General features: G+C 30.7%; 2 protein-coding genes across 2 annotated transcripts; one reads left to right on the top strand and one right to left on the bottom strand.

Moving 5' to 3' along the window:
* Positions 1–4,208: 4,208 nt before the first annotated feature.
* On the bottom strand, positions 4,209–5,644 carry LOC124830415 (protein NTM1-like 9). The gene is made up of 3 exons (XM_047304117.2): positions 5,357–5,644; positions 4,696–4,948; positions 4,209–4,574 (listed from the first exon to the last, which is right to left on the bottom strand). The coding sequence occupies exons 1-2, from the start codon at positions 5,556–5,558 to the stop codon at positions 4,725–4,727; spliced, it is 426 nt and encodes a 141-aa protein (XP_047160073.1). The 5' UTR covers positions 5,559–5,644; the 3' UTR covers positions 4,209–4,574; positions 4,696–4,724.
* Positions 5,645–8,214: 2,570 nt separating this feature from the next.
* LOC148204116 (histone deacetylase-like protein) lies at positions 8,215–9,065 on the top strand. Its single transcript, XM_088108016.1, has 2 exons — positions 8,215–8,501; positions 8,577–9,065. The coding sequence occupies exons 1-2, from the start codon at positions 8,407–8,409 to the stop codon at positions 8,935–8,937; spliced, it is 456 nt and encodes a 151-aa protein (XP_087964142.1). The 5' UTR covers positions 8,215–8,406; the 3' UTR covers positions 8,938–9,065.
* The last annotated feature ends 888 nt before the right edge of the window (positions 9,066–9,953 follow it).

Genomic DNA, 9,953 nt, shown 5'->3' with positions numbered 1-9,953 from the left:
GAGCTTGTTTCTTATTTCCTATAGAGCTTGTGTCAACATTTCTCTTGTCGATCTTGTATCCTGCTAAGCTTCTGTAGGTTGTCTCTTACTGAGCTTGGTGAGGTTCTCTACTGTTGAGCTTGTTGTTTGTCTCCACCGAGCTTGCGACACGTTTCTCCTGTCGAGCTTGTTTGCACTTCTAGCGTTTAGGTCAAGGTGAAGAACTAGACTGGGTAGCAAGCTATTGGGTTGTCAAGCTGGCGGGATGGTGAAATCTTGATTAGGAAACAAAAAGACCTTGTTTATACTTTTGGAAATTGGTCGTCCGGGTTGATGGTTTGTGTTCTAGCATGTTAGGTGACCGTCTAGGTTGTTAATGACCATCTCGATTGATGGCTTGTCGTCTAGTCTATTTGTTGACTGTCCAAATTGATGGTCTACCGCCCACTCTGTTAGGTGACCGTCCAGATTAATGGCCAATTGTGGGTTTATTAGTTGACAGTTTGGGTTGTGATTGTCGCCGACTTTGTGGTTGATTGAATGATTATAGGTACAATTGCTTTGATTTTAAATGTGAATTTGGTTTATGAATTCGTAAACGATTCCAATATTATGGTCAACAATTTGGAAAAAAAATGCAAAAGCAAACATGCAAATGATGCACAAAACCCTTATGAATCTTAATATATCACTAAAAATGGTTAACTATAATTTTATGGTGGGTTGAGCTTATGTTGTATATGGGCCAAGCTTGTCTCCATGTTTCTTCTATTAAGCTTGTGTCCGGCCGAGCTTGCTAAGGTTGTCTTATGTTGAGCTTGTGTCAACGTTTCTCCTAGTGAGCTTGTTTCATGTCAAGTTTGCTGATTGTCTTTTGTCAAGCTTGCATGTCTCTTGAGCTTGCTTCGTGAGGTGGTCTCCTCTTGAGCTTGTCACCATGTTTCTCTTGTCAAGCTTGTTGTTTGTCTCCTATTGAGTTTGTGTCAGTGTTTCTCCTATCGAGTTGATTTACACTTCTAGCATTTGGTTAAAGTGAAGAACTTAGTCGGGCCATGAGCTGCTAGGCTAGCATGATGGCGAAAACAAAAAAAAAATGGAAGAGTACAATTTCTAGTGCGTCGAGCTTATGTTGTACATGGGTCAAGTTTGTCTCTACGTTTGTCTTGTCGAACTTGTTGAGATTGTCACATGTGAGTTTTTGTCAACGTTTCTTCTGTCGAGTTTGTCTAATGCCAGGCTTGTTTTTATCCTCTACCGAGCTTGCTTTGTGCAAAAACATGCTACTTGTCTAGTCAAAAGTATTTCACATGCCCATAATTTTGCTTCATGATGTTTTCTTTTCAAACTTGCTCCATGTTACTCGTCGAGTTTGCTTCATATTTCTAGTGTTAAACTTGTGTTGGCGTTTCTCTTGCTAAGCTCATTTGTAGTTATAATGTCTTGTCAAAATGAAAATTTTGGCCATTGAGATGTTAGGCTACTAAGCTAGGAAGATTGGTTATATATCTTCGTGATATTAAGCTATTGACCATGTATCTTCATGATATGAAATTTGTGGAAGATAAAAAAAAAAGCATGTTTTACAATAAATTGGTACACTTTTTTTCCTTTTATAATTAAAGTTTTATACAAAAGTGAGTTGTTTTGATGACCTTAATTTTGTGATGATTTTAATTATATTATTTATACATTACGTCCAAATTATAATTTCTAAAAAAAGTATACCATCAATTTATCAAACATTTCAAACATAATTACTATATGTAATCAACAAACTTATTGCATTTTATAATTTATGACCAAATAGTAATATAACACATATTATATTATTAATGTATATTTTTATTTACAAAAGATACTGAGAAGGTAATCTAATTATCATCTAATTACTATTTTTTATAAGAAGTTAATATCGTTTTAAAAAATTAGTTGAAATTATGTTCAATAAGTAAATAGTGAAAACAAATTTTACATAAACTAAAATATTTAGAATTCTAGATATAGTCACGTACTCGATATTTTATCTAATAAGTTAGAAGAAGAATATTCAGAATATTTACAAAGTATACAAGTTATTATATAGATTAAATAAAAACATTACTACATTTCATCTTATTTCGTAAAAGTAAAGCCGATAGAATATATATATTTGATTCACTCCGTAAAATAGATTACACAAAGTTAAAAAAAAAAAAAAAAACTGATCTAAAGACATTAAAATGAACCTATTTTGATTATATAGTATTTAATATGGGACAAACTTGGATCAAACTGATTCATGAAACTATATTTAAATTATTATGATTATATTAGAATATACACTGTTTTTGAAAATTAAATATCTAATTATACTTTTTAGTATTTTTAAATGGAAAAACTAATAATAACATCTTTAAAAAATGATATTAATTTAATCCCTATAAAATATAAACATGATTTTGTCCATCTCAGTTTTTAGTTAGTTAAACAACAACATCACATGGCTAATGGCTTCAACACGTGGATTAAACAACCAGTAAGTTTTTGCTTTATACAACAACCCATCTAATGCTTCGTTTATATCTACCACGTCCATCCCATAAAATAATAATTATATTTTTTTAAAATTTAAATGATTTTATTTTAAAACATGTATTGTTTTATATTTTATATTTTATATTTAATTACATATTAGATAATTATAACTGAAATTTCAAAGTTAAATTAATAATATTTAAACCTTAAAATTATATATTTAATTTTAATTTTTTTAGTTTACTTAATATTTTTAATTTTTGAAACAAACAAAAAGGACATATTCGGGACCAGACTGAAAAGTGCAGCTTATTTAGAAAATACTATGGACATTTTTTAAGCGATGCTTTAAGTTAGAATAAAACATGTGACAACTCTAATTATCTTAGTTAGAGCTAAATCATAATTTTCACATCTTATGTTTCTTTTTGTTTCTCAGACTTGTAAAATGATGATATTGATAATGATTATCATTATTTCAGAAACTATATATGATTAATCGAATTGCAACCTGAAAACTAGAAAGTTTGAGATGATAGAAAATGTTAATGTCAACTTCATAAGTTTGTAGCATCGGTTCAATTTTATCATTATATCAATTATTTCTGAAGTTTTCCCCCAAAATAAATCAAAAATTGTGTTGTCAATAAATAAAAGGGATAATTATTCTCTTAATTCACATGTAATGTAAAAGCTATACAATAAAAAAAATTATATCATTATCTTGTAAACAGTAAAGATTAATTTGACAAAAAAATTATACTTAATTTAAATAAATTATCTTTACCTATAATTATTGATTAAAATACGCTACTAGATCACTTAGTACTATTTCTTACAACTTCAGCCAAGACTATTTTTTAAAAGACAAATAAACAGTATAAACTCCAAAGCCGCTCTGAAAATATGCAATGAAGTGCGTCATGTTAAAAGATCTATTCTCAACAACAAAAATAAAAATCTAATACCCTAAGACTAAGTCAGATCTATTTCAAGATCACATTATTTTTTAAATTTTTTATGCAAGTCTCCATGATAATAATGACATGGTTCAATTTTTCCTGTCACCCATCATTTTCCTATTTATTATTGGTTATTCTCCATTTTATATCCGTTGATCATAGATTAATTATACCTAATACCACCGTAATATTATTAATTTTTCCACTCCTTTTTCATTACTTTTAACAACCAAACATACATTAATTTCTTTTTCCTCACTCCAAATGTATTATAGAATATTTCAGTATATAAGTGAGTAGAGTCGAGAGAGACACATTTCTATTATCTTTTTCTTCTTTTTTATTGCTTCTGAATCACTTATTCTAACTTCTTCAAGTTCAAACTAAACAGTGAATACCTGTTAAAAGCACTTTGACGCTTAAGTCAGATTTTACTTAATGAACTTAATTTATAGTTAAGTATTAAAACTCAATTAAAGGAACTTTATCTTGGTAGCTTACCCCTGTATTTATAAGTATTTCGTGAACCTTAAATTGATGTTGATCCAATAACAAATATATTTTGTGGACCTAAAATTGATGTTGACCCAATTATAACATAACACTCACATACTCACTTCACCTACTTAATTTATAATTTAATAAATAAACCGAACAGTCTTAAATATAGGTAAGAATCGCCGAAGATAATTTATTGCGTAGCTTACCTCGAATACTACCATATACCATACAAAATATTCTTTTTATAATGTATAATTATTATTCTTATCCAATCTAACAAATATATTAAAGGCTTAAATGTTTACTTTGCCCCTTATCTAACAAATATATTAAAGACTTAAATACTTACTTCACCCCTTGTTAGGAGGTGAATTTCTGTTTAGTATCCAGAAAAATGTAGACATTTGATCCCTATGTTTTCAAATTTATATCAATTTAGTTCTATCCGTTAAGTTAGTAATGACGTTAATTTCACCCTTAGTTGGCTGCACTTTTTTTCTCTCTTCCTTCCACATTTTTCTCTCTCTTCTCTATTTCTCTCACCATTAACTACCTGCTACATTTTTCTCTCTCTTCCACCGTTAACTTCTCCTCTTCCTGCCACATCTTAAACACCTCCTGAGGGGAAAAAAACAATAGAGCTATTAAAACTTACAAACAATTTAATGTCAAAGCACAATGGTAACAAAGATGAAAAAGCAAAAATACCAAACAACAAAAGTAAGAGATAAGAATAGACCTGTCCAAGATTGGTACCATGGAGCTCCTTCAAGGTAGGCCTGTACTCCCCTTCGGTGCACGACCAGTATAGAAAACAAGAATCTTTTTCATTCCGATCAAAGCAGAACCAGACTTAATCTTTCGATCCTTCCCCGTTGCTTTCCAATACCCATGTGTCCTACCTCGGTTCAACCTGTGCCCATTGGGATACTTCCGATCCTGCGGACAAAAGAAGAACCACTCTGGATCCTTGTTCCGTACCACTGACAAATCTACATCAAACAAACCCCATCCCAACAAGCACGAACAATATAAGCAAATCAAACAGCATAGCCACTTTCCACATCAATGTTTACCAATAATTCCATATCTAACAATTCAAAACTGCCTTTCTTCCTCAAAATAAGAACCAAACTTAAATACACTACCATAGAAATTTGATCTCCAATTAAAATCCACACTTCATCCTTAAACCATCTTCTAATCAACAAGATAAAATGTTGATTATGATTACAGAACAACAAAATTTGTACTCAATTTTAGTTCAAAAGAAGCATCATTAAAAGAAAGAACTAACCCATCAACAGTATAAGAATCTCAGTATAGCAAAAAAACTAAAAATTTCCAATTACACAAAAACTCCAACTAAAATTTCCAGATAAAATAAGAAAAGAAGATACCAGGCAAATCCCAGGACTCCCATTTGCAGACATCAATCTCACGGATAACCCAGACATCGTCCTCGTTTCCGTTGATCTTCGAGCGCAGGTAGTAATCGATAAGCTCTTCATCAGTGGGACGGAAACGAAAGCCCAGCGGCAGCGTATTGAGAGACAGCATCGCCGTACGCGGTGGCGGGTAACACTCGACAACGGCACCCATGAGGGTGAAAATTTAAAAACTCAATAAAAAATTAAGTTACTTTAATAAACACATTTATAATCTTCAATCATTAATTTTTAAAAACATTCATTCATCATAACGTAAATAAAAAGTTTACGACAATAACTTTTTTTAAGTAAAATCTTATTACTTTGGTCAGGTGAAGTGTTATATATATATATATATATATATATATATATATATATATATATATATATAATTTTAAAAGTATAAAGAATGTGACTGACAATTAAAATATAGATAAATTATCGAAAGAGAATCATATATAATGGTGACGGGAAGAGTAGAAGTTAACTGTGGAAAGAGAGAAAAAGGTGGAAGATAATTAATTACGAGAGAAATAGAAAAAAGAGAGAAAAAGATCACAAGAAGAGAGTAGAGGAGAGAGAAAAAAGTAGAGTCATATAATCGTGAAGTTAACGTAGGTTTTATCCAATTAACGGATAAAACTGAATTATACAAATTTGAAAATATAATAACTAAATATCTACATTTTAAAACTAAATATTAAACAGAAATTTACCTTAACGTAGAAAGAAATAAGCATTTAAACCTATATTGAAAAACACGAAATCTATTAAACATCTTTTTATAAAACAGTTAAAACTTACATTTAGTTGAACAATATTTATTTATTATAACTAATCTCAAATTATTATTTAGGATAAAATATCATTATATTATTATTAATTATAATATTATTATATATTTGAAATAAATATTATTTTAATAAAAATATTCACCGTTATTTATTAGTATTATATAAAAAAATTCCACCTCCTAATTCCTTTCTTAGTTAAAAACGGAGGACAAAAAAACAATGTAGAGAGTGCTGACGCAAATGCAAAATTGGTGGAGAGGGCAATCAACGTACACGACTTGTCCCATATTATGTCTTATCAATAAAAAATGACAACACATTTTCAAAAATTAAATTCTTTTCTGGTTCGTTTGTTGTCGGTTACTATCATATAAAAATAAAAATTAACTTTTATTTATATATACACTTTTTTTTATTGATGAAATGTCACGTTATACAAGAAAAGTGATTTGAATACCTTTTACTTCCTGTTTTAAAAATGATAGAAACATGTTTTAGTTGCATTTCAAATTCAGCGATGCTTAATACGATATACTGTTTTTATAACAACATCTTTTCCATCTAATAAATAATTTTTAGTGTACAACTTTTCTTTTCCATAAAAAAATTAAACCAGTGAACACCAGAAAATAGTTATGGTTTCACGAAATCACATAAAACTAGTATATGAATATATATATTCTCTTAACCGACTGAACGCTATAAGAATCGTCTTTGATCATATCAACGTGATACTAACTGTGGAGGGCAAATCAAAAGTGCTTAAATAACATATCATAAAAAGTGCTTCTATTCGTGAAGAAATTAAAATTATCCAGTTACCAACATTTTCTAAGTATTTTAAATTACTTATGCAATGGTAAGTTTTAGCATCTCTTTTTTTAGCTTTGCTTCAGATACACTCATTCACTTAAAAAGAACAGTCATCGTGGTTTCTTCTAACAGTATTATTCTAAGGAGGTTGTCTACTTTTTAAAAAAGCATGTTAGATCTTATGTTTTTCTTTTTTTACTTTTTTTATTATCTAATGATGATTATTTTCAGAACACCTTAATAAAAGTGTAATTGTAGAGTTAATTCATACATTATGAAGGATAAATCAGTGAAAGAATCGGTTGTTTATGCCGACAAAGTCATTAGTTAGCTCTGTTGTTGGATAGGAAGTGCGATTGAAGCATTCTTATTGCTGACGAAATTACTTTTTTTTTTTTTTGCTGCAATTTTTCTAGGTTGCTTATAAAACTAGGTCACCTTGTTCTCATGTTAACCTAAAATTTTGGCTTGTTTTGTAAGCAAGTACCCATACTTTTATGAATGGATATAGCCGGTATTTGTATTTGTACTTGATGTTGGGTTAGCTTTTTGTATCGTTTAGCTTCTTTTAGGATAAAAATAAAAATAAAAAAAAGTGGTCATTTATCAAACATTAAAGGGCTCCTCATTGAAAATATATATGAATGTATGTATATTGAGTGTATAAGGATGCCCGTATTCACAGATTGAAATTTAACTTGAAATCAACATATTGGAGATGACTATTATTCCGTAATATATATTTGTTGGAATAAAAAAAATACGTATATAATAATAACAAAAGTTTATGTCTAGAATTTAGAATAAATTATTGAAATTAAAGTTTTAAATAAGGTTGACCTGATTATATGATTTTTTAAAACTATTTAGATCTAATGATAAAGGTTTAGTATGAGTTGGTGGGTGAGGTTGAAACAACAACTAGGAAAGAAGGAGAAAAGGAGGAAAAATAAAAAACGAAATCGAAGTGGTGACTATTTTCCTAATGTTTGTATTTTATGGGAGAGTCAAAATTTCCTAAACATTTAAACTTTTCTTTGGGAAGTGTAAAACTATCTAATTGCGTATTTTTGGTTAGTGAAAATATGATTGGTTGAAGGTTGAAAGAGTGCGACAAGTGTGTCTTCTACTGCCAATGCGAAATTGGTGCAAAGACGGCACGCAATAGAAGTAACCATGGATCCATCACCAACCCACAAAACGCTAAACACAACCAAATCAAACCGAACAAGGTTGCCTTTTCCATTTGGAATACCTCAACCACTGTTTTCTCCTATTCACTTTACACACGCATACTACCTATACATATATTTCAACCTTTTCAAATGCCTCCACCGTCTCCTATTCACTTATAACTTCAAACTTTATAACAAAATCCTTAAGAACCGTTTCATTATTGTCTCAACTCTAACCATGAGAACTACTTGCTTCTTAAGCCTTCCCCCTCCCACTTCAAACCAACCTTCCAAAGCTTCTCCCATCCCCGCAAAGCCACCTCGTCTTTCATCGTAAGTTTAACGTTTATACATTTGTTGTTTTCGTTATGTGTCTTACAATCTAACGTTTATACATTTGTTGTAAAGGGTGGAAAACGACGCATGTTGTTGGAAGAGACGATGCGTTGTGATGGGAGTGGCTTCCTACGTGATTGGCGTAGAAATCTGCAATTCATTCACACTATCTCATGAAATGCATCAAATCACCACCTTCCCGATTGCTCACCAAGTATCCAATGTTTCTGACACCGCCGCCAAATGGAGCCAGAAAAGAACGTGCCCTCCCTGGCAAGGCAATTCACTCGAAACCATCGTGCCGGAGAATCTTCCACGGCCCTCCGCACGCCGGCGGTACGAGGCCGTCCGTTCCTCCTCCAAGACTGCGCCGCCGCTCTCCGCCCCAACTAAACTTATTCCAACCGACCACGGCAGTTGCTTCTCCATGTGAAATTCAACATGCAAATGCAATCATCACTTGCTTGTACATAATTATTATTTGTTATTAATAATTGATTCCCGTTTTACACGGATTAATTTCCTAATCGTATTCGTATGCACGTGTTTATCTTATTTCAATTGAAACTTCGAAAATATCTTACGAATAATTGCGTGTAGTTGTGGTAGTACTCCATTGGATTTATGCAGTTTAGTGATTGTAGTACGTGTAGTACAGATTTTTCTAGTTCGTTACCCTCTTAAACCATGAACAAACGTTGTACTACATTGTGAAACTTTTTTTTTCTCTTTTCATAACCCACTGAACTAAATATGTTGGGCCTATTGGGCCTTTTCCATCAGGCCATTTTTCACATCCAAAAACTAAAATACTGAAAACGTTGCAAACAGAAGCTTTTTATGATTATAAAGTAGAAGAAAGAGCATGGTAACAAAGTAAAGGAGAGTTAAGATGTATTAAAAAAACATTAAATTTGAAAGGAACATCGTGTTTCTAAAATTTATTTGTATATTTAATTTCATATTGATGACTCTGTTATCAATTTTTCAAAATATGTGAATTGCTTCTCCTTTTTTATATATAAATGAAATATTTCGTAACGTTTTTACAGTCACAAAGTTAAGAAAAGATTAAATTCACGAAATCCTTTTGTATTTTAACGAGTATTTTATAATTTTGAATATACATGGACGAAAATTAAGTTTAACGAAAAGTTAGTTTTACGTCATTAGCCTTGAAAAATAAAATATGCATTTGTATTTTTCCATTATAAATCCAATCACAAGAAATAAGTGCCACTAAAATTTCTTAAAGGTGAATGGTGTACTTATAAAAATACGGGTGTTTTTAACAGTCTTTTGTTGCTGGACCCAAAAAGTTGGCCCATAGAGAGATGGATCAATTGCTTGTAAGCAATGAATCGGATTTGTTTTAGTTTTTTTCTGTGTGTTACTTTATGTTTGAAAGTTGGGAAATTTATTCAAAAAGGATTTAATGAAAGTACAATT

Source organism: Vigna umbellata, chromosome 2 (genome assembly GCF_029865625.1).
Source record: "Vigna umbellata cultivar VRB3 chromosome 2, Vumbellata_1.0, whole genome shotgun sequence".
Lineage (NCBI taxonomy): Eukaryota > Viridiplantae > Streptophyta > Magnoliopsida > Fabales > Fabaceae > Vigna > Vigna umbellata.
The sequence above is the reverse complement of the archived record's forward strand: the minus strand, read 5'-3'. Positions and strand labels throughout refer to the sequence as shown.

Bases quoted from the DNA above. Each gene is read 5' to 3' on its own strand.
- LOC124830415 (XM_047304117.2), bottom strand. From the start codon at position 5,558: ATGGGTGCCGTTGTCGAGTGTTACCCGCCACCGCGTACGGCGATGCTG. The intron at 4,949-5,356 runs GTATCTTCTTTT...TGTTTGATGTAG, and splicing joins GGAGTCCTGGGATTTGCCTG to ATTTGTCAGTGGTACGGAAC.
- LOC148204116 (XM_088108016.1), top strand. From the start codon at position 8,407: ATGAGAACTACTTGCTTCTTAAGCCTTCCCCCTCCCACTTCAAACCAA. The intron at 8,502-8,576 runs GTAAGTTTAACG...TTTGTTGTAAAG, and splicing joins AAGCCACCTCGTCTTTCATC to GGTGGAAAACGACGCATGTT.